The sequence below is a fragment of the Cydia fagiglandana genome, chromosome 26 (genome assembly GCF_963556715.1).
Source record: "Cydia fagiglandana chromosome 26, ilCydFagi1.1, whole genome shotgun sequence".
NCBI classification, from domain to species: Eukaryota; Metazoa; Arthropoda; class Insecta; order Lepidoptera; family Tortricidae; genus Cydia; species Cydia fagiglandana.
This window is the reverse complement of record NC_085957.1, coordinates 3,603,201-3,628,730: the sequence shown is the minus strand read 5'-3', so window position 1 is coordinate 3,628,730 and position 25,530 is coordinate 3,603,201. Positions and strand designations below refer to the sequence as shown.

The 25,530-nt window shown below is 38.8% G+C and overlaps 1 protein-coding gene across 1 annotated transcript; it reads right to left on the bottom strand.

The window, feature by feature from the left end:
* Positions 1–2,494: 2,494 nt before the first annotated feature.
* On the bottom strand, positions 2,495–25,173 carry LOC134677306 (S-phase kinase-associated protein 2-like). The gene is made up of 14 exons (XM_063535742.1): positions 25,020–25,173; positions 24,798–24,867; positions 24,154–24,234; positions 22,427–22,592; positions 20,312–20,494; positions 20,101–20,250; positions 18,249–18,387; positions 12,988–13,117; positions 11,803–11,977; positions 10,556–10,646; positions 9,291–9,415; positions 5,553–5,712; positions 4,211–4,330; positions 2,495–2,730 (listed from the first exon to the last, which is right to left on the bottom strand). Exons 1-14 carry the CDS (start codon positions 25,085–25,087, stop codon positions 2,664–2,666), a joined length of 1,725 nt encoding a protein of 574 aa, XP_063391812.1. The 5' UTR covers positions 25,088–25,173; the 3' UTR covers positions 2,495–2,663.
* Between the last annotated feature and the right edge of the window lie 357 nt (positions 25,174–25,530).

Below are 25,530 nucleotides of genomic sequence, written 5' to 3'. Positions count from 1 at the left end.
TGTGTAGCTTTCAAATAGAGCTCGACGGCTAATCCTATTGTCTATTGTTAGGTAAAACCGCTCGTGCCACGTGCCACCACCACCTGCATAAAAACCTGCGTACTTCGGTTACTGAGTGCCGGCGAGTCGAACACTACACAACCAGTCTAAAATGTGTCATCGAGATGCGTAACAAAGGCGCGTTATCGGAGAGCGCACCTACACTGGTTTTTTGAGCGTTGGACTAGCCCGCGCTCAGGTGCCAAATAGAATAATAGAATTTTTGCAGGTAAGTAGCACGGGCGGTTTTACTTAACAATAGACAATAGGATTAGCCGTCGAGCTCCATTTGAAAGCTACCCACTATATCTTCATTTGTCCTCGTGTACAGTCGCCATCAGATAAATCTGAGCGTCTAAGGCGCTCACAAATATCTGAACACGCCTCTGTTGTCAAGGCGCTAGAGTGCGTGTTCAGATATTTTTGAGCATTCGGCCGCTCTGATGTCGACTGTATAAAAAAAATATAGCATGAATTCATAACAACTGATTATGATTATGAACTATTTTTACCAACAAAAAAATAACAGTAATAGTACATTATGATTTACAATACAAGTGCGAAAAGTAGGAAATTGGCAACCGAAGGGAGTGTTTTAAATCGACACGAGTTGCGAATTACCTATTCAGTATTCACACGTGTATCGTACGTTTTACAGTACATATGGTCCTTTAAATTTTCGACACAGGCCAGTAAAGTGCAAATTATCGCACTAGTGCGGTAAAGTACCACCATATGCACTGTATAACATATTTAAATTAAACCTCAGATTGAATCCTTACAGCAATTTGGCCTAGGCCTTAAAATTTTGAGAAATAATAATTTTAAGTAAACTATCCGTCCATTTGATAGTTGATGTAATACAAGACGAGATCCATGGAACATTTTAAAAAGATATGTGAATAGTTTCGAATACGATATGTATTGTTTTAGTAAATGCGACAAAAAATACTTATGAGTTAGACCAAGAAAAGTCTGCAGCGATTTTGATAGCCCACGCAGTGCGTTATTTTAAACGTCAAACTTTTATGACGTATAAATAACACTTGCACTGCGTGGGCTATAAAATCCGCTGCAGACTCTTCTTGGTATAACTCTATTAACTTTAGGGGCATTCCACGATAATATCGCTTACAAAATGTCATTCATCTAATACTTCAGAAAATTCTGAAAAAGCTGGTACTACTATATCATTATAATATTGATAATACCGGGTGTGGCCTGTAATATGAGCAAAAAATTAAACTGTAGGCTGTACTCCTCGTACCGACCAACATTTGTTCAGCGACTTTTAAAAATAACTTGTGGTTTGATTTTTAATGCACTTTAAAGTTAACTCTAAGACGCAATGTATTGCGAATTTTGTTATGTTTAAAGCGTGACAAGCAACGTCAATCACAACGATATGGCGTGGCGATGGCGTCCATTGAAGATAATATTTATTTTGTATGAAAAATAGGGACTGTAAACACTTCATAATTTTTAAAAGTTGTTGGACAAAAGTGTTGCCGTTTGAGGAGTACAATCTATGTTTTAATTATTTGCTCACGTTACAGGCCACACCCGGTATATTGTCATTTAAGCAATAGGGGGTATTACTGCAATGTTCTGCCACCAGAGTGCAGCACTAGCGCCTATGTAAAACCATAGAGTAACTTATACATACTGTTTACTGTTTTCTGACAAGTTTTCATAGACAATAAAATATGACATTGATCCATCACAGCGGTTTGTTGACAAAGGCCTACCGGGAAACGCGAAAATCGAAATTTAGTTATCTGCCTCTTTACCGCTTGAATATGCTTGGTTATATAACGAAATTTCGATTTTATTGTTTCGCGGTAGACCCCCAGATTGTGAAGGATTGTCGTAGTGGCGCCCCCTACGCAGAGTTTCGCGTAATATTCCCTATTGATTGAGGTAGTTGCCACCTATACTGAAAATCGTAATTCTTCTTCTCGTAGAAAATCGTAAGTCTTGTATTTATGTAAAAACCGGGCAAGTGCGAGTCGGACTCGCGCACGAAGGGTTCCGTACCATAATGCAAAAAAAAAGGAAAAAAAAACGGTCACCCATCCAAGTACTGACACTGACCACCCCCGACGTTGCTTAACTTTGGTCAAAAATCACGTCTGTTGTATGGGAGCCCCATTTGAATCTTTATTTTATTATATTTTTAGTATTTGTTGTTATAGCGGCAACAGAAATACATCATCTGTGAAAATTTCAACTGCCTAGCTATCACGGTTCGTGAGATACAGCCTGGTGACAGACGGACGGACGGACGGACAGCGAAGTCTTAGTAATAGGGTGCCGTTTTACCCTTTGGGTACGGAACCCTAAAAATTAGTAGATAAAAGTACTTTTTTAAATCGTAGGAGTAAAATTACCAATAAATAAATTACCTTAGCGTGTTTATTTATAAAAAGGAATTTACTATTTTACAAACAAATTATTGCAGTGGCAACACTGGCAACATTGTCTTACTTTTTTTGGTCTTAAATTACGATTTCCAGTTTAAGGTCATCATCATCATCATTTCGTAAGCGACATTCTCATGTAATGTCCCTTTATTAATCTAAAGTTGGAAGAGTGATAATAAAATAATATATTTCATGTGTAAGTCAGTCTCTGGTCCTTAGTCCCCAAATAGATGTTCTTCTGGCGCCGACGGTCGGCCGCGCTATCGCACTGTGGATCAAAACAATTAAGGTTAAAAATCGAGGTTTCGTACTCGACTCTTTCCTCCTCCAAAACTTAACCAATCCTAACCAAACTTGGAAATCTAAATGATCATGAAATTATCTGTGTCGGACCGTTTTGCTTTTTTGGCTAATTGATAACAGTTTTGAATACTACGCCTCTAATTACGGCATAGTCAATTAGGCCATTTTTGAAGGGCTATAGCCTTAAAAACAAAAATATCAAAAAAAGCAAAACGGTCCGACACAGATATTGATAATATTAATCTGTGTTGAAAAAATCATTGCTCTAGCATCAAAACCCACAGAGGAAACAGTCGAGTACGTTTGTATGGTGTTGGCTCTTAATATTGAATAATTTTACGGTTTAGACTCACTTGTTTTTAGTCACTCGCGCGACATGTTTCGGAGAGCCTAGGTCTCCTTTCTCAAGCACTAACAGTGCAGTGGCGCGCCGCAGTACGCGAAGCACGGCCGTCGTGAACGCTGCTCGCACTGTTAGTGCTTGAGAAAGGAGACCTAGGCTCTCCGAAACATGTCGCGCGAGTGACTAAAAACAAGTGAGGCTAAACCGTAAAATTATTCAATGTTAGTCGGCCGGCGGAACTATACCTACATTTCGGTTTTTCAGATGCGCATTGTGCAGGTTTTGACCTGTTTCGTAGTGAACTTTTACGCGGCCATGAGGCACCGTGTTGCCAACTTGGCATAAATGATGCCATATCTGGCATATTTTCACTCGCTTTGGCACCAAAATTTTCCATTTAGCATCTGGCATATTTTTTTGCATAATTTAGTCGTAAGCCAAGTTTGCACCAACTTGGCATCAACAATATTATGCGCCATCGCCGTATGTAGTTCATATTTTCATATAAATTTTGACTTTTGAGGACGGATGGACGTCGACGGTCTATATAAAGCTGGTCAAGCAGATCTTGTCAGTAGAAAATTTGAAAAATGTATGTGTTTTAAGTGTCTAATTTCAAGTGACACTTTAGCATTTTTTGAGCGTATTTCAAAAATATTTGGCATAATTTTGCCATAATCTAGACATTAGTCTAGCATTTTTTCAAAATCCGAGTTGGAAACACTAATGAGGCATAGAAATGATTCTAGGTTCGAAATTACTATGCGTACAAGTGAGTGGAATGTTTAAATTGTTTTCAAATAATAAACGAGTACAATCGTACTAATAACCTCTAGCCGCCCAGAGACCTATAAAAAGGTCTACTGTTCCATTCTAACTTGAACTTTGTGTTGAGAAAATAAAATTTAATTTTGCTTGGCAAGGTTTGACGTATGGGCGGCTAGAGGATAAACGACTGTTTCTTATTTCAATTTTGTTTACACCGAAATTAAGCAATGTTACTATCCGGTATCCGGCCGGATAGTACGCCACTAACCGGTATCCGGCCGGATGTTAAAATAATGGTCGTTAAAATAGTAACCGAATATCCGGTTGTAGTTACCTGAACATGAACTGGTTGACTTGTATGGCGGGCAGGGCGGCTCTCAAGGCATTCAGTGATGCAGTCTGCAGCATCCCCCACACCTCTAGATACTGCAGTGACGGCATACTGCTCAGCTTGCTGTAACATATTACGTTTTTAGGGTTCCGTACCGCAAAAGGCAAAAACGGAACCCTTATAGGATCACTCATGCGTCTGTCTGTCCGTCTGTCACAGTCTATTTTCTCTGAAATTACTGGACCAATTAAGTTGAAATTTGGTACACATATGTAAATTAGTGACCCAAAGATGCCCATGATCTTTTTATAATTTTAAAATACATAGGTTCAAAGTTATTTAAGAAAATAGCCAAAAAATTACCATTCCCCCCCCCCCCTTTATATCCGAAAATACTGGGTTTAAAATTTTGAAAAAAATACACAAAATAGTTCTCTACTGTAGATGACAGGAAAACCTATTAGAAATGTGCAGTCAAGCGTGAGTCGGACTTATGTACGGAACCCTAGAAACGCGAGTCCGTCTCGCACTTGGCCGGTTTTTTACACACTTAATTAGCTTTACAGTACATCTTCTGCTCCATTACGACACCCTGTGCTATAATAAACACATTACGTAACTACGAAGAAAATATAAAAGGCCACATGTACTGTAAAACGTTGTACGATACGCGTGCGAATAGGTAATTCGCGACTCATGTCGATTTAGAACACTCTCTTCGGACTTTTAATTTATCGCCACTCGTTTCGAATTTCCTCTTTTCCGCACTTGTATCGTAAATAACTATTATCTACCATTGTAAGTAATAGTACATTACTATAGAAGTCGGGAAGTAAGGGGTTGCCGGTCGAACATAGTGAGGCCGTATAATTATGAGGCCGACAACCCCTTTTCACGCCCGAGATTTGTTTAGTGCTTTTCTCAAATTGAAATGAAATAATATAATAAAAATATGATGATGATGATGGTTTCATGTCCTAATGTGATAGGTAATTCAGTGCGTGGGGTACTTAAGATATTTTTGTAGCTTTCAATAGGGTTGGCAGTTTCAAAGCAGATGGCGCCATCATAGCTTGCCCTGTCAATTCCTAGAATTGTCAAAAAATTTTTTTTAATGCCCTGGATGCCAGCTCCTTAAGCCAAATCTCATAGAAAAAGGGGCAAGCTATGATGGCGCCATCTATGCAAGCCTTTGATAGTTGCCAGCCCCATTTCAGAAACTCTTTATAACCAATCTATGTCAGTGTTGTTATTGGTTAAGTTTAAATAAAATTTGAATAAAGCATCTTCTATTCTATTCATTGTAAGGATATTTTTGACCTCGACTGTACAGATGCATACTAACGTCAGCACATGAGGAGGCAGCAGATAGCACCGACTCAGAGCGAGGTGCTCTAACCGAGGCAGCAAAGCTACTGAGGTCACCGCTTTGGCCCCCAGTCGGGAGCAGTCGGACAGGTCCAGCTCAAGCAGTCGGGAGCCCCGGGAGCATAGGGTCGCCACCACTGAAAAAAAAAAAAAAAAAAAAAATAGTTTAAACAAATATAATAATTCAGCCTATATACGTCTCACTGGGCACAGGCCTCCTCTCAAGTGCGAGAGGGCTTGGGCTATAGTCCCCACGCTAGCTCAATGCGGATTGGGGACTTCACATACACGTTTGAATTTCTTCGCAGATGTATGCAGGTTTCCTCACGATGTTTTCCTTCACCGAATAGCTACAGTTGCCTCCAGAAACTCGCGAACTAAATTGACATGAGTTTGACAAATAAAATGATACCAGGAATAGCAAAGAAAAAATAGTCAGGGGTATATGTCGATAAAATGATATCGATAAGTAAGATGCACTTACTACCCATGTGATAATTAATTATAAAGGGGTCACAAACGATTTCGACTTGTATGAATGTGACGAGAAGAGTGGTTCATCATCATCATCATCATCTCAGCCATAAGACGTCCACTGCTGAACATAGGCCTCCCCCTAGAAAAGTGGTTGATTCGATTGTAAGATTGTGACGTTACCAATCAAATCAGGAGGTGCGGATGTGAAACTGACAATTTTCAATGTTAAGACGAAACAGGAGCTGATTTTAGGTAATATACACATCTCGCTAACGGAAGCGGCTCCTATAACTAGTGCGATAAGGACAAGGCGAAAAATCCTTATAATATAATCCTTAAAAATCTCAAAAATCGAGGTTTTGTATTCGACTGTTTCCTCCTCCAAAACTTAACCAATCGTAACCAAATTTGGAAAGAATTTATGAAATTATCTGTGCCGAACCGTTTTGCTTTTTTGGCTAATTGATATCCGTTTTGAATGCTACGTCTCTTATTGCGGCATAGTCAAAGAGGCCATTTTGGCCATTTTTGAAAGGCTCTAGCGCCTTAAAAAACAAAAATATCAAAAAAAAGCACAACGGTCCGACAAATCATTGCTCTAGCATCAAAACCCACGGAGGAAACAGTCGAGTACGTTTGTATCAAGATATGACCACTCCTGTTGGCTCTTAATATGCAGGTTTGGGGGCAAGTTGTTTATATCAAGAGCTCGCGGTTGTCGCCATAAATCTAAAATTGGTGATTAAATTTTATACAATGTGATCGGTAGATGAGATTGATCGATAATTAAAGTTAGACCAAGAAAAGTCTGCAGCCATTTTGATAGCCCACGCAGTGCAACTGTTATTTAAGACGTCATAATTTCATAGAATTTTGACGTTTAAAATAATACTTACACTGCGTGGGCTATTAAAATTGCTGCAGACTTTTTTGGTCTAACTGTATTTAAATTCTGACCTAATCTTATTTTCCCTTCTGGGTCGACCTTATTTGTATTTTGAGCCAAAATCACTGTTTCTATGTTATCACCTACATCTTGTTACTCTAGCTGTAAGTTTTCCTAACAAATAAAATAAAATGTTTATTTAGTTACCTACAATATGTTTATCCAATATTCCTGTATTTATTACTATAAAATTGCACAATTTTCGAAATACCAAGTAACATTTGTAAAATAATTTAAATTACTTAAAGATACATTTTAACTGACCGCGCAACAGTAGCGCCGCTAGCGGTGAATTCTCGCGATATTCTCTAATTCAAACTTTTTTGAAAATATCGATACGAACAGCACTGGCCAAACTGTGGTATCATTTGTGCACATTGACCTGTCAATTTAGTTCGCGAGTTTCTGGAGGCAACCTTAGTGGTATAGTTATTTGTACAACAAGAGATCAAAGTATGATATTTCTTCGAGTGCTTATTTTGAGTCCCGTGCAAGCGAAAGATTCTATAATAATTTAGAATCTTGAGCGTAGGAAGGGATTCAAAAGCGCACAAGATGTAAATAACTTTGATCTCGTGTAGTACACAAAATTTTTCACACTAAGCAGTGAGAACATACCTAGACGGACAGAGATAATAGAACCCAAGTATATCGAACTTGTATTAGACCCCGCATGTTGAAATGACATTTGACTATAAAGGTCACTTGAATGACATTTTGTCTCACTCAGTGAGCAAAATCGCATTTTGCTCACTGTTTTTAAGAAGCAAAGTACCCTTGTTCGAGCTGCTGAGGTGAAAAATATTAAATTATATTTCGTAAATAAGTTCCGAAAAACTCATTGGTACGAGCCAGGATTTAAACCCGCGACCTCCGGATTGAAAGTCGGACATCGTATCCAATCGGCCACCACTGCGTTCTTTAAAAAAAAGGCACAGAATAAAATATTGCGCTGATGACCTAGCGGTAAGAGCGTATGACTTTCATTCCAGAGGTCGCGGGTTCAAACCCCGGCTCGTTGCAGTGAGTTACGAAATAACATTTAATATTTGCCAGTCGCTTTTTGGTGAAGGAAAACATCGTGAGGAAACCGGATTAATCCCAATAATGCCTAGTTTACCCTTTGGGTTGGAAAGTCAGATGGCAGTCGCTTTATCTTTAGGTATTTAAATAAAAGTGAAAAAAAACATTACACGATGATTAAATGATGTCTCTAGCACTAGCACCCAAAACAAACATATACATAGACATATGTTGTATGTATATACATAGGTATATTATAATAATTAGGGATGCCCCGAATAGTGAATTTGGCCGAATACCGAATATTCGGCCCCCCTCTCGGCCGAATACCGAATATTCGGCGACTGAATATTCGGCATGACATGCGTACATTTTGAGTCACAATTATTATGAAACCTGTTCGCCAACAAACATTGAACAGAATTTTTGAATGTAGTTAGAGTCAATCAAATCAGACCCATGATCAAATCAGTGCCTTCGTATTTAACCATTTTCCAAGGATACATTTTAAATATTAAATATACCTTGGTTTTGGTTACTTTTTGTAATTTTTTCTTTTTAGGCAGGTGCAACAGATATTCGGTATTCGGCCGAATAGTAGGCAACATTCGGCCGAATACCGAATATTCGGCAAAGTGGCCGAATAGGCCGAATACCGAATAGTTGCCGAATATTCGTGGCATCTCTAATAATAATACATGTGGGTAGCTGAGGAATGTGCGATAGGTTTACAATAAAAATAAATCAGTCTTGGTCTAGCTATCCTGGCCCCAATTTCACATCGGTGACAGGTGCGGCGAATTGTAAAATCACTGTTGCTGACGTCACAGGCATCCATGGGCTACGATTACCACTTACCATCGGGTGGGCCGTATTCCTGTTTGCCACCATCATTGTATTATTTAAAAAAACTTTATTATATCGGAAAAAAAACAGATATTTCTCCTGCGAAGTTACTGACAATTGTCAAAGATTTAGAAGAATTGTAGGTAATTCTTGACAGGTAATGAGTTATATGTCGGAATTTCGTGACAATTGTAGTGTTTCTTGTGACAATTGTCATAAACTTAGGCAAGAGAAATATCTGTTTTTTTCCGATATCATAAAGTTTTTTTTAATAATACAATGATGGTGGCAAACAGGAATACGGCCCGCCCGATGATAAGCGGTAACCGTAGCCCATGGATGCCTGTGACGTCAGCAACAGTGATTTTACAATTCGTCGCACCTGTCACGTTGGTGAAACAGGGGCCTGGTGGTTTTACTTACTGTCATCCGTCATAATCCTCGCGCCGCCCAGGTTCAGCCGCTGCAGTTTTTGCGGCAGTTTTGACACCAGCACCGTAAGCGCCGCTTCGCTCAGGTTGCACCAAGATATGTTCAACGATTGTAAACTGAAAAGTCAAATTACAATACAATATTGTGTTTTATGCCATAAAGTGAAGAGTGGCAGTCGCTGTAGTAAAAAACTAGTGGCTACGCCAATTCTTGGGATTAGTTGCAAACAGACTCCAGGCTCCCATGAGCCGTGGCAAAATGCCGGGACAACGCGAGGAAGATGATAATACTTACAAATAAATATTTTTTGAAATGAAAACTTCTTTAGCGGCGCTGAGCACTTTTTGAGATGGGGAAAAAATGATAAACTCGAGACAGCATAACGCGTAACGCGCTGACGTCATGTGTGACGGACAATGTTATTCACCAAAGAACTTTAGTGAACACTGATAACGTATCATAATCAGGTCAATTATTTAAAACTGGACTTTTATATTAAGCAATAAAGCTCAATGTTCTAATCTAATCTTGTACGGGCTGAAATACGAGGATCTCACAGTTACATTCTAACTTTATGTCACTCCAATATAATTCAATAAAGCTACATCTTGATGAAATCGCTAATAAAAGTGAACTCTAGTACTGGTGAATAAAACTCAAAATATCATGACCAAATATAAATTTAGAAGCAAGGTCTGCAAGGTAACTTTACAATTTCTATTCGAATTTTAAACAATTAACGCCTACAAATTTAAGCTCACTGGCCAGCAATTTCGGAACTAAATTTAAGTTTTTCAATAAAAAGGAGGATGGGTCAATTATACATAGTGCTGCAGGCATTTTTGACTAGACATTGAGTTTTCACTTCTGTCGGCACTCCCGGAGTGCAGCCCGTTGTTTTATTTTTTCATTTTTAGGGTTCCGTACCCAAAGGGTGAAACGGGACCCTATTACTAAGACTTCGCTGTCCGTCCGTCCGTCCGTCTGTCTGTCACCAGGCTGTATCTCAAGAACCGTGTATTTCTGTTGCCGCTATAACAACAAATACTAAAAACAGAATAAAATAAAGATTTAAGTGGGGCTCCCATACAGCAAACGTGATTTTTGACCAAAGTTAAGCAACGTCGGGCGTGGTCAGTACTTGGATGGGTGACCGTTTTCTTTTTGCATTTTTTTCCGTTTTTTTTTTGCTTTATGGTACGGAACGCTTCGTGCGCGAGTCCGACTCGCACTTGCGCGGTTTTTTTTTCACTTACCTAACACAGCCTTCTAGTATCGCAGTCAGTCCTTCGGCGGAGACCCCTTGCGCCATCGTCAAATTCAACGTTTCTAAATTACTACATTTGCCTGAAAGTAAGCATACAATAGTAGTTTGTGCAACACGGGATCAAAATTATATATTTCCGTCAAGGGCGTACATTGAATCCCGAATGAAGCGATGGATTCTAAAATAGAATCCTGAGCGTGATGAGGGATTCAAGTGTTAACGTCCAAGGCGAAATAATTTTGATATCGTGTGACACCTCGGAGTAATTAACAATGGAGCCGCCATTAACAGGCGTTCCCCTCTGTCGAAAATAGGTGGCCAATGGTCAACCACATGTCAACCATATGTATGGACTGACGTTTATCTGACATGACGTACCTATACATTTGATGTGCCCCTCCCCCGCAAAAAACGGCAGACAATTTTGTACCGAAAATTTTAGACATGGCTCAGGGCCCAGGGAAGAAAAAGCTCTTTTCCGTATAGGTGGTGTGAAAATATTTATTGTGTACAATAGGTACAGATAGGGTTGTTCTAAAAACAAAAAAAATAGGGAATATTACGCGAAACTCTGCGTAGGTGGCGCCACTACCACGATCCGTCACAATCTGGGGGTCTACCGCGAAACAAGAACTTCGAAATTTCGTTATCTAACCTCTCTATCACTCTTGCACATTCGAGCGATAAAGACGCAAACTTAATGGATGGAATACGAAAATTAATCAAAAATTACATATTCCTTCGTAGGTAAAGAAATAAAATATGGAAGTATTTTTTGGGCTCTTCAAGTATGAGCATAACCTATCTATAGTTATACCGGGTGTGGCCTGTAACACGAGCAAATAATCAAAACATAGATTCTACTCCTCAAACGGTGACACTTTAGTTCAACAACTTTTAAAAATTATGAAATATTTAGACTCCCTATTTTTCATACAAAATAAATATTATCTTCAATGGACGCCATCGCCACGCCATATCATTGTGATTGACGTTGCTTGTCAAGCCTTAAACATAACAAAAATCGCAATACATTGCGTCTTTGAATAATTTTTAAAGTGTATTTAAAATTAATAAACAAAGTTTTGTACGGAACACTAAAAACTACAAGTTATTTTTTAAAGTCGCTGAACAAATGTTGGTCAGTATGAGGAGTACAGCCTACAGTCTACAGTTAAATTTTTTGCTCATATTACAGGCCACACCCGGTATAATATCGATTTAAATGAAACTTACCAATAAGTTGGCAGGTGCTATCCTGCACTTTAATACTCTCTAGGCTGAGTTTCTTGACGCCCCCGCACCGTTCTAGAAGGCAGTCCAGGGTGCGCGGGTCTATGGTGCTCATGCTGAGGTCCAAGTACTGGACTCGAGACTGCTCCGGCGGTGAGGTCGGGTGCCATTCTGAGATCTAAAACAGACGCAATTTTAACGAAAAAATGTAAAATTTACGAAAATTATGTAAAATGTCATATTTTTCAGTAAATTCCCCAGATTTTTCGGGAATTTTACAGGATTATGTAATATTTTGCATGTAAAATTACATAATTTTTACAGTGCAGTGGAGAGATTCTCCCCCTTTTGGTTATACTCGGCTCCGTTCGGCTCAACTTTACGCCAAGAAATTATTAGGGTTGGCACAACTTGACGTCCCCTTGCGTGCACGACCACAGATAATGACTTGAATTTTGACAACTCTAAATAGCTGAAAGGGATAGTGCCATATAGTAGAAAGGGGCAGCATGATTCGACCCTGAATCGCTGTCAAACTTCGATTGAGTAGGAAGTAGGAAGTGTCCTTTCGGTACGGTAGTACATACTACTATTTAGCCTGTGGTGTCGCTTTTCCAACTTGGGTATAATACACAATTTTTTTTTGATAAAATGATCAGTTAACTATATTTTTAATCTGTAACTTTATTTTGTACTAAAGTTAGTAAAAATCGGACAAATCAAGGCAAATAAGCATTGTTAGTGTCTAGTATACAGTATGTATCAGAACGAAAGGCAAAGAAAGAGACCCATTAATGTTTGGGTCATACTAAAAAAATTGGATGTTTTGCTGGTCTGATGTTGAAATTTCCTATGGGAGAGCCAATTTTTTTTCCGCGATTTGGGGTTGGTCCCATAGTAAAAGTTGCTCAGTATGACATAAACATTAATGGGTGTCTTTCTTAGCCTTTCGTTCTGATTCATTCAGGCCTTTAGCATCTTGACAGATGATTTATGCAGCGTCTGTTAGCGAGGAACAACGTCTCTCGTGGCTGTATAAGCCAATGCGGGACCGGCATTTGCGACCGCATTTATAACTAACTAACGAGAGAGTTCGTTCTGATATATACTGTATAAAAACAAGTGTTAATAAATGTCTCGAGTGCAATTATTGAAGGTTGAGCGTAGTGAATGATTCAATATCCTTACCTCTGAGCTCGCAAGGCGAACTATGACCGGTAATCGTCCTAGTATCCTTCCTAGAGCGTTCTTGTTGAGAGTCTTGTTGCCTAAGTCCAGTCTCTGCCACAGCGTCTCGTCGCACGCCACACGATGCCACCTACAACGGAATAGATAATGGTTTCACTCACTTGAATTTTTAGTCGCTATTGGCGACATGTTTCGGGCCCGTCGGGGGTCCTTCCTCAGGCTCGAGTGCTCGCGCGACGAGGCGGGCGGCGCGATCAGTGCACGAGTTGCAGCCGCCGCGAGCACTCGAGCCTGAGGAAGGACCCCCGACGGGCCCGAAACATGTCGCCAATAGCGACTAAAAATTCAAGTGAGTGAAACCGTTGTCGTATAAACAATTTAAAATATGTCTCACGAAAATGTAATATCGGGAATAGATCTTTTTATTTTATATATAAACGCGAGCGGCTCTGACGGAAAAACCAAAAGAAATTATGCTCAATCGAAAGAGCTTGAAAAAATATCACTTTTGAATCGAGAACATGTATCCGCAAAATTCGTATTGTCGAGTATTTTGCATTTAAAAGTGAAAATATTTCGACAAAGAATGCAAATGTTCAATTTGTTGTTTGACATTTGACAGCTCTATGGTTTCGTTCAGAAATTGTAAATATTTTTACGTCCGTCATGCATGTTGGACAGATTGCTGGTGAGAGTGTGGGTAAGCCTATTTAAAAAAACGACTACTGTCAGTGTAAGATGACACTGGTGACAGATGACACACAAACATGTTACATGTATTGTGCATTGATTGACGGGTAAAACCAAAACTTTGTGCTTTACCAGTCTGAAATCTTCTTTATATATAAACGCGAGCGGCTCTGACGGAAAAACCAAAAGAAATTATGCTCAATCGAAAGAGCTTGAAAAAATATCACTTTAGAATCGAGAACATGTATCCGCAAAATTCGTATTGTCGAGTATTTTGCATTTAAAAGTGAAAAAATTTCGACAAAGAATGCAAATGTTCAATTTGTTGTTTGACATTTGACAGCTCTATGGTTTCGTTCAGAAATTGTAAATATTTTTACGTCCGTCATGCATGTTGGACAGATTGCTGGTGAGAGTGTGGGTAAGCCTATTTAAAAAAAACGACTACTGTCAGTGTAAGATGACACTGGTGACAGATGACACACAAACATGTTACATGTATTGTGCATTGATTGACGGGTAAAACCATGGTAAAACCAAAACTTTGTGCTTTACCAGTCTGAAATTAAGTTTAATATTCAGTAAAGGGTCTAAATGTTTGTGACTAACCTAAGCCCTCCTACGTGTACACGCTCGACGCAGCTAGCCAACTTTATTGTCACGCGTGCAATAGAGTACCTATTAAAGGCCAAGTTCGGCCTGGCCAGCCAGGGTTCACGCTAGACAACGTCAACGATTTATTTGGGGTCGCCGTCATCGAAAACGATGAGGAGGAGGAGGACTATACTTACTAACGATGACACGGCACCGCCGCGTAAAACAAACCTATGCCGAAAATCGTGAGTATCTTTAACCGACATAATTGTTTCAATCTTTTATTATTGTTGTCATGTTGTTGACAAATAATTTTGTTACCTGAACAAACCTTGCCACAAACGCTGAAAAACAATGCAACGAAGGGCGGTTCGTAAAGATTTATTTACTGTATGTAACTATTGTCACGGTAAAATATTTGCCAGGTACCATCAGCAAAAATTAGCTTAGCATTCTGCATACAAATGTATATACAGGGGTACCATACCAAGCTAATAGCTTTGCCGACTGTACACAAAGTACTTGCAAATATAATATGCAGCAGATGCATACATATAATGTGATATAAATATAAGTCATATAAATCTTGGTAAGTGCTTTTCCTAAGATTAAATCTAAATTGAACTTTAATGTGCTGTGTCCACACACATGTATCCATGAATAATTATTATTATTTTATGTAGCTACTTAATATGTATAAACTCTTTCTATCACCCAAAAAAAAAGTGAAATTATTCCTTGCACCATTTCACTATCCCGGTTTAGGCCGGGTTGAGCGGTTAAACCTGGAGTTAAGTTACCATGGTTACCAGTACAGTTTGACACTGTTAGGCTCAGTTGCACCATTCCACTAACCTGGGGTTAACCGGTTAAATCTGGAGTTACCATGATTACCAGTACAATTTGACATTGGGTTAACGGTTTGACCGCTTAGCCCCGGGATATTGAGATGGTGCAAGTGGGCCTTCACGACAGAATAAATAATAGTACTAGATGCAGAAGACTCACTCTCTAACAAAACGTGTCTGTTACGATCAGCACAGATATGGCCGCTAGGTGGCGACAGCGCCACGCACGGCTTATGGCTTTCCCCAAAATTAGGGCGGAACGGATGTACTTTTAGCTACCTGTAGCAAAGCGACGAAATCACGGAGTAAGCCACGCCTGCCTTCACGGTTTAAATGCTTAACCCCGGGTTAGTGGGATGGTGCAAGTGGCTCTAATCCTCCCTTCCAGTTCCAGTTATACTTTTAAAATCTGTATTTATATACCCATACAATATTCATTTTTTGCAGATAGTTTCAAGTATTTTGAATGCTGTAGCCAGAAGACTGCCAGACAAATGTGGATTAATAAGGTTGTGGAGATAAAAAAAAAATACATCCACACTACAGCATCCGAAATCTCAAAATCATTTGCTTCTATATCGAAGAGCTCTCTGGTTTTTTTTGATGACTTTCCGGTATGTATAATGATAATTATATGCACAAAGTTTTGTTTCTTATGGACATGTATTTATTACATTAGGTATTTTATTTTTATTTAAGGTCACTTATCTTGACATAAATGCTGAAGGAATTAATTATGTCACTTTAAAAGGAGATGAAGAGCAGGACGGTATTATAAAACAAAGTTAAACATCACGGCCCGAAGACCACCCAAATGATGAAAATGTATTAACTAGGTTCAGTTCTTTTCAAATTTGTATTAAGGGGAGAAAATCCAAAATTAAAATTCAGATAAAAACTTTAATGTTTTAAGAAATTGTAAGTCATTTCAAGTTCTAGACATTTTGAAACAAAAAAATGTTTTGAGAAGAATGTGTTTGACAGATGGTAAAGCTGCGGTTTCTTCTGGGATGTGGGGATGCATAGCGAGGAATGTGTTTGTAAGAACCAATACAAATTGTCCTCCAGGACTGCGCTGAGTGAGGATAGGTAATTGAAGTAATTCTAATATTCACTCTAAAGAAACAAATCTACCTCTCTACGCATCCTTGCACATCTCTGATGGAATAATGGTCCTTGCTAATCTTTGGTGGAATACCTCATAGCCTTACTATACTTGGTTTTGTGAAAGGCTAACTTTATATGATATACTTAGTTTAATTCGTTTATTTATATGTATTTAATTGCAAAAGACTGATTGTTGTAGTAAATTGTACTATTTTTATATAAGATATATTTTTTGTAAATTCTAGTAAAAATAAATAAAAATAACGTCAGCATGTCTTTTTATAAATCGTCAGGTGAATTGAGATGAAATTGTACTCACAACTTCCATACTGAGATTTTGATGGGTGCATGAAATTTGGGTTCCCTCCTTTGAGATGGAAAAGTGGGTTAGTCCGTTAGGGGCTATTCATAAATTTCGTCATTTCAAATAAGGGGGACCCCTCACCCCCGTCTGGACATCGGATGATGCTAGCATGACGTAGGAGGAAACGGGGTCATTCGAAGCATGATTTTTGGATGATGTTAGGGGGAGGGGGGGTCAAAAATTCAAAAATGGTCAAATACGATGACGTAATTTATGGACAGCCCCTTAGGTGAGAGGTACAGAACCGAAATGCAACAAGTAAGCAGGTTAGGTTAGAACTGCTGCCTTTACAGAACAGAACTACGTACGACCAGAAAAGTGGGTTAGGTTAGGTTTGAACTGCAATCCTTGAAGAACTGAACTGCTACCATAAAAATGGTTTAGGTTAGGTTAGAACTACGATCCTTACAGAACCGAACTGCTACCAGAAAAGGGGGTTAGGTTAGGTTGGAACTGCGATCCTTATAGAACCAAACTACTAACAGAAAAGTGGGTTAGGTTAGGTCAGGTTATTTAACCCAACCCACTTTGGGTTGGTTGGATGGGTGCATGAAATTATGAAATTTGGGTTCCGTCCTTTGAGATTGAAAAGTGGGTTACGCCGTTAGGGGCTATTCATAAATTACGTCATTTCAAATTAGGGGGGGGGGGTCGGGACATCGGATGATGGTAGCATGACGTAGGAGGAAACGGGGTCATTCGAAGAATTTTCGAATTTTTGGATGATTTTAGGGGGGGGGGGTCAAAAATTGACAAAAAACGATTACGTTAAGTCCGGTTAGGTTAGGTCCGGTTATTTCAATATCAGTTACTATAATCACTATAGAGGTTACTATAGTCACTATAGAAATGCAAAAAAAATCATTTTCGAACTAAACCTGCAATAAACCGGGCTCTTGAAAATGTTGGCAATGATTGTTCGGGCAAACATTATTAAGGTCAACTAATTACCCTCCTTTGCGTCGCGCAGTCGGGTAAAAAGGGGAAAGATCGAGGTTTTAATAAACGCATAAGTATAAAGTTTTCGGAGATGGGATAGCTAACCGCCGCCTTGATAAACGTTTAGTCTAAAATGAAATAATTATTTAATCCAAAATGAGTATTATCTTTTATTATACCCGAGCGAAGCCGGGTTCTCATCTAGTAATATTTAAAGCTGGCTATACACACCACGGCCCGGCCACGACATTGAGCGACCGGCCGTGGGATAGATGGGACCGAAAGTTTCGATCACTGTCTCCCTTCAATCTATGTCGTGGCCGGGCCGTTAGTTGCCTAATAATACCCTTACGCTGCGTGGTCCGAATTCTAATACGTTTAAATGAGCAATTCTTGTTTATTTATTTATTTATATACATTGCTTAGATATCTTAGATATATACCGAGTGTGGCCTGTAATACGAGCAAAAAATTAAACTGTAGACTGTACTCCTCATACTGACCGACATTTGTTCAGCGACTTTTAAAAATAACTTGTGGTTTGATTTTTAATACACTTTAAAGTTTATTCTAAGACGCAATGTATTGCGAATTCTGTTATGTTTAAGGCGTGACAAGCATGCAATGATTGCTATTATCATTATCTAGGCGCTATACCTACTTTAGCTGCAGACGAAGTCGCGGGCAAAAGCTATTTGATATTTTTTTTATGGGCTCACCTTTTGCAGACCAGCATGCAGTGCGCCAGGGTCCTCTTTGGGAGCCACCGGAAGACACTAAGCATCATCTCATCTGATAATACTGAGAAGGAATCTACGCCGGTCTGGTAGTTCGCCAGTTGCAGCTCGGCTATGGGTGCTGAGAAAAAAAAAACAACGGGAGTGTCGACAGAAGCAAAAAGAATAGATAGTATAGAGGGGTCCTGTCAAAGTAAATTTTGTAGTCACGGTACATTTACTGCCATCTATCGACACACGATTAAAACTTAAAATAAAATTGAAAATGTATAAATGAATTAAAATATGTTTACGGATATATGATTATTAATTTTTATTGTTCCACACTGACCCATGTTCTTTCACTGATACGTGTTAAAATTGTTAAATATCAAACGGTGTCACCAACGCCATCTAACCGACAATAGGCCAAAGGTATATGGCGCCATCTATTCGAGAGTGACTTTTGCTTGACCACCGAGGCACGTTTTTTCTTAGACTTTATTTATCTTATACGGAGTTATATATATCTCTGACAGAAGTGAAAACTCAATGACTAGTCCAAAATGTCTGCAGCACTATGTATAATTGACCCATCCTCCTTTCTATTGAAAAACTTTAGTTCCGAAATTACAAGAGCTTTATTGCTTAATATAAAAGTCCAGTTTTAAATAATTGACCTGATACGTTATGACTAAAGTTCTTTGGTGAATAACATTGTCCGTCACGCATGGTGTCAGCGCGTTACGCGTTACGCTGTCTCGAGTTTATTATTTTTTCCCCACCTCAAAAAGTGCTCATCGCCGCTAAAGAAGTTTTCACTTAAAAAAACAGAAACTGAAAAAGATGTTGGGGTCGGCAATGCGCATGTAACATTTCTGGAGTTGCAGGCGTCCATAGGCTATGACTGCTTATCATCAGGCAGGTCGTATGCTTTGTCACAGTGTACAAAAAGATCTCAAAAATGCCCTGACTTAAAAAGTAATGTCCAACCGAACTTTCGCCTTCGGCAGGCGTGGCTCACTCCGCGATTTCGTCGCTTTGCAACAGGTAGATACAAGTACATCCGTTCCACACCAGTTTTGGGGAAAGCCATAAACCGCGCGTGGCGCTGTCGCCACCTAGCGGCCATATCTGTGCTGATCGTAACAGACGGGTTTTGTTAGCGAGTGAATCTTCTGTACCTAGTACTATTATTTATTCTGTGCTTCGGTGTCGTTAGGTTTGACCAGTTTGACTGTCTATTATACTCGTCCGGGCCCCGGCCGCCGCGTTGGTCAACGACACCTTCTCGTAACTCATGAGGCCCTGGTACTTGCTCCGTGTTAAATTAAATTTTTAGACAGTTGTTTTCTCGACTTTGGCCACCGTAGCCTATGGAGACTAACAAGCAACGCTAAGTGGTTTTCGTAGTCTATGGACGTTGCTATATTAAGAGTGTCTCATGCGCGTTTATGACTTATGAAGCAATTGTTACTAGGTACTACACAACTTAGGGCCATTTCACTAACCCGAGTTAACCGGTTAAACCTGGTGTTACCATGGTTACCAGTACAATTTGACACTAGGTTAATGGTTTAACCGCTTAACCCCGGGTTAGTGGGATGGTGCAAGTGGCTCCTAAAATAATACGTTTATGCTTACACTGGCAGACATCCTTGTCCTGTCCGTCCTTGGTGTCGGTGTATATGGACAGCGGGGACTGCCCCGGCGACGCGGGCAGGTACCGCGGAGCCCCGGCGACTGACTGGCCCATTGGGGTCTCCTCGTCGATCACATAGTCTAGCAAGCTAGCTTTGACAGAGATAGTACTACTGCCTTGCGCTCTAATTGCTAAATATATGTTTATGCTTACACTGGCAGACATCCTTATCCTGTCCGTCCTTGGTGTCGGTGTATATGGACAGCGGGGACTGCCCCGGCGACGCGGGCAGGTACCGCGGAGCCCCGGCCACTGACTGGCCCATCGGGGTCTCCTCCTCGATCACATAGTCTAGCAAGCTAGCTTTGACAGAGATAGTACTACTGCCTTGCGCTCTAATTGCTAAATATATGTTTATGCTTACACTGGCAGACATCCTTATCCTGTCCGTCCTTGGTGTCGGTGTATATGGACAGCGGGGACTGCCCCGGCGACGCGGGCAGGTACCGCGGAGCCCCGGCCACTGACTGTCCCATCGGGGTCTCCTCCTCGATCACATAGTCGTGGAGCAGTGTGGATTCCAGGTCCGTCGGGTGCAGGGGTTTTGCTGAAATATAGGTGTGTTAGTACTTTTTCATTTCATTTCATTTCATTTATTTATTGCATTCCATGGTATTTACAGATGGTATTTTAAATTGAATTGTACAACATGGACCCTGAATAGGGTATGGCAAGTTAACCTTAATAGCTAAATACTTAAAGTTACCTTACAAAACATATTACACGTATTGCTTAATTAGTTAGTTTCATCATAGTAAATAATAATTATGGAATCTATTTAACACTAATAATAATCAATACGAATTTAAATGCTATACTTGTTTTTATAATGCAATGATGTCAAATATTAATAATCAAATTTAAGCTGTCGTGAATCATACTAACACTAAGCGATACAATAACTAATTATGTCAATTCATTTATAATAATAATAGTGTCAATTTATTTATAATAATAATAATGTCAATTCATTTATAAAATAATAATTCATTTAATCATTCCATTACATTGAGACAAAGTTATCGGTTTCGGTTTTCGTTTGAGCAATTGATTAATTTATACAGTGTGGAAAGATAAGTCGGGCCCTGGAGGGAAACTACCTTAAATCCTTAAGCTGGCACATTTTACTTAAAGGAGACATTCCTTAATTTAAAAAAAAAAACAAATATACATTCAAAGAATGTTTCCTTTTTTCTTCAATTTAGCTTGTCAAAAAAAAAACTTGAGTACTAAATATTAGATTTTATGAGTATTTTGTACAAAAGACGAGTGTAAGACCTAATGTTTCTTGGAGAAAAGTTATCATTAACATTAACTGTATTGACTAGTAGAATAAAATTGAGAGTTTTTATTTTTTGGAATTTTTATTTGGTTTGAGTCCCGGGCGAGGCAAGCGAGTTTTAGAAAATCTTTGAATGTAATTTGTTTCTTTTTAAAAATAAAAGAATGTCTCCTTTAAGTAAAATGAGCCAGCTTAAGGATTTAAGGTAGTTTCCCCCCAGGGCCCGACTTATCTTTCCACACTGTATATCACCCAGAGATAACACTTTTAATGGGAGCATACTTCATACTACTAGTTCATAGAAGCGCATGTTTATTCGAAAGATTCGCAATGGCATCATTTGTAACAGATTGGGCACATAAAATTGTTAAAATTTTGTGTGATAATGTACAAAATTCAGGACAATATAAAAGATGTATTGACGACCTTATTGTCTATCTATACATTAAGGTAGTGTGTACATATTTTTGGCACGTTTTCAGTGGTGATATTTAATACCCTGACTGTATAAGGTGTCAGCAAATAAATAAGTACATTCATCAGCAAATCGTAACATAAACAAGTCATGTAATTCAATTTCAAGTAGCACACAGAATCATCAGAAATATTGGTAGTCAACAAAAATTAAAGTAGGTTGGTGTTATAGCATCATCGTCAGCATCAGTGTTAATGTTTGTGACGTTCCACTCGTAAAGGTACCTCCAATACTAATACGGTGTTACGTGACGTATGCGCCGACCGCCATAAGGTACCTTTTCCCATGGAACGTCACATTTTTTTAAATAAAATGTGTAAACACCAATGAACTAGAAATAGGGTGTCATGATTAAGATATAAATAAATAAATATTATGGGACACACACAAATCGACCTAGTCCCACAGTAAGCTCAATAAGGCTTGTGTTACTTTTTAGGGTTCCGTATCCAAAGGGTAAAAACGGGACCCTATTACTAAGACTCCACTCTCCGTCTGTCTGTCACCAGGCTGTATCTCATGAACAGTGATAGCTAGGCAGTTGAAATTTTCACAGATGATGTATGTTCTGTTGCCGCTATAACAACAAATACTAAAAACAAAATATAATAAATATTTAAGTGGGGCTGCGATACAAGAAAGGTGATTTATTTGCCGATTTTTGCGTAGTCATGGTACGCTAACAAATCATCTTTATCTCTATGCTTAATATTAATACATACATTTCTCACAGCTCCTAGGGCTCTTGGCTTTAGACGGCCCCGGGCTGGGGCTGCATATCTTGCCTCGGGGGCTCCGGGGGCTGTACTTGGAGCGCGGTGAAGTGATACTGTTCACGTTCGGGTTCACATTCTCTATGTCATGTTTCCGCTTGAGGTTGGGTTTAAGCTGTAATCAAATAATTTTATTATAAAAAAAAAATATTCAGAGACCAAACTTTTATATCTGCAACGCAGGTTTCGTCAGGTAAACACAAATTTACAATCAGCTACAGGCATCGTCACAAAAAACTACAGCTATAAAATCCGCAACAGGCTTCGTCAACTCACTTACTCTAAAAATACACATTAATAAGAAACAAAAAAAAACCTACAAATAAAATACACCCTCCAACTCGCCACCAGCAGGCAGTGTACCCAACAGGCTGGCCGCATTTCCCAGTTGAATAGCGATGCTAATTCTCTGGGCAAAATACTGGCCAGCCCTTTGGTCACCCGTGGCATCGACCAAACGCGACGCCAAATCCTTATATAAGCGCCGGGCGCTGGGCCCCCATGACCCTAACGTCTCCACCCCAAAAGGCTCAAATATGTAACCACTGCCGAGCGTGCGTGCGTGTGATTTTATTAGAATAGGCAAGTTAAAGGTCGGGAAAGGCTGCGGCTTTTTGGAGGTATAATAGGGTTTGCAACTGTCAAAGGTTTGCAATGCATAGATGCAAACCAGCATATAGGTTTGGGGTCCCTTAGTTTCCCATAAAGTTTTAAGCCATAATGTATTGTTTGTCATAAAACTGAAACCGTTAACTTTTCAGGATTTTCGTAAGGTTAGGTTTGTTTTATGGCAATCCTGAAAAGTTACGCGTTTCTGAGAAAAACAAATTATGACTAACGAAAATTCGGACAAACAATACATTATGACTTAAAACTATTTGGGTAACAATAGAGACCCTATACGTTTTATTAACTGGGGCAAAAACCGATGTTTTGGTAGGACAATAAAAATAAAGTAAAAAGCGGTAACACACATTGCTAGACACAGTGTACAAGCAGGACAGCCAACTTAAGACGGAAGGGGATGACTGCCTCGAAACCGGTTTTCCATACAAACATATTCACCATTTTCCTCTACTAATTTCTAGGTTTTTTGACCCCTCCCCCCTCCTTGTCACACTTGGTCACATTTGGCAAACCCCTCCCCCCTAGTGTGACGTCACATTTTTTTCTACGAAATCGCCAATTGAATTAAGTAAGTACCTAAGTATTATTAATATTTTATCAAAATATTTTTGACGATATAAAATATTAGTAATTTTATAACCCAAAACTGCTTATGAAAGAAAATTAAGCGAATAAAAACGATTATCGTTTTAAAAAGTTGTTATTTAAATGTACAGCAAATCAAATAATTTAAATAAATTTTCGGTTACTGATGAAGTTAAAGTGACGTCACAAAGTTTGTGTCTCCCCCCTCCCCCATGTCACAATATGTCACATTTTCTTGACCCCCTCCCACCCCCTAAACGTGTGATGTAATTAATGGATGACCCCTATTGACATTATGGAAAATATTTTTACACAATTTGAATTAATAATTCGTTTTTTTAATTATTATAAGATTTTTAAAAGCTCCTAACTTGTCCCTATCCTCTTAATGATTTACATTACAATATCAACTAGACCAACAAGTATTATAATAATGATCATTTTGTGACTCAGAAAACACTTACTGGACTGCCCACTGTTTCCGTTTCACAAGGCTGCTCATTTTCATCTGAATCTAAAAAACTAACTCCCATCTCTTGCAACACCTGATTAATTAAAAAAAGAACATTAATCATATTTTTTTTAATAATGCAAAGGCAGTGTAACACATTAAAATGCTAATGAATAAAAATTAAACAATCATTGAAAATGTATAAAAAGTAATACCTATAATACTGAATACTGTACAAAGCATGATTTCTGAATGATTTTGTCCATCACAGACAGGCTAAATTTAGTATAAATTCAATGCATACAAAATCAGGAAGACGTAAAACATGTTTTGAATAAAACATGATGGTTTGGTACATAAATTACATGATGTAGGTAATTTTACAAGCTTTCTTATGTGCCAATGCCAATAAATTCGATATTTCTGGATTATGATTTCATGCCACATGTACCGTGAGTTCTAAATAAGTTCTAGCCTGCATTAGTGTCACATTATGACGTCAAAATGCATTTAAGTATCCTAATAGATATGAAATTCATAGTTAATGCGCTATAAATCAAGATTGAATCTTGAAGAAAAGTGTAATTTAGAATAACAGGCTAGAAAAAAAAGCGGGAACCGACCGGCACTTGTCAAAATTAGGGCGTAAAAACTTACCTCCTGATCAGTTTTCCTGTCCGTTAAGCTCCAACTTTTGCGTGCTGGGCTTTCAATACGCATACGTTTCCTAAAAATACACATAGCATCAGTATATTTTGATTATTAAGCTAAAATAATTCACGACACGTTTCGCGCCTTTTGACTTTTAGCGCCGAAATATCAGCTGTCACAGGTACCGGTGGAAGTTTAAAGGGTTTATGAGAGGAACAGCCAGCTTACCGAGGACTATCCACTTCGTCCAGGCCACTGGATAAAGGATGCACATCGTCGAAATTGTTAACGCTCATTACGTTATGAAAATTAAAAGTATTTCACGCAAAATTAGCGGTTAATGATCGCACATCACGTCACACAGCACAGCGAAAAATAGACAATTAGAGTAATTAGACATAGACAAGTGGAGTGGATCAGTTAATGTTGCCATATAAAAACCGGTTCATCAATATTAATTTTTTTAACAGTAATGAAATAGTTTTTCAAAAAAGCTATTAAAATCATATTAAAATAGTTTCTTTTTACTTAGAACTATTCATAGTTGCTTTTCTTTACTAGCACAGAGACATAACCGCTACTTTGGAAGGACAATGACGTAAGTGGACGTGAGCATCAAATAAATGTACTGAATTCATAGAACCTTAAAATCCAATTTTCTATGCACGGAATATAAACGTAAAAAAATATATTTTTAGATTGTTTGCACTTAATTATTACAAATTATTTTTAGACACCA

What these genes read in the sequence shown, in the direction of transcription:
- LOC134677306 (XM_063535742.1), bottom strand. Translation starts at nt 25,087, where the DNA reads ATGAGCGTTAACAATTTCGACGATGTGCATCCTTTATCCAGTGGCCTG. An exon ending in TGCATGCTGGTCTGCAAAAG is followed by an intron (nt 13,118 to 18,248) that starts GTGAGCCCATAA and finishes ATTCCGTTGTAG; the next exon opens with GTGGCATCGTGTGGCGTGCG. An exon ending in TTCGCCTTGCGAGCTCAGAG is followed by an intron (nt 11,978 to 12,987) that starts GTAAGGATATTG and finishes CGTCTGTTTTAG; the next exon opens with ATCTCAGAATGGCACCCGAC.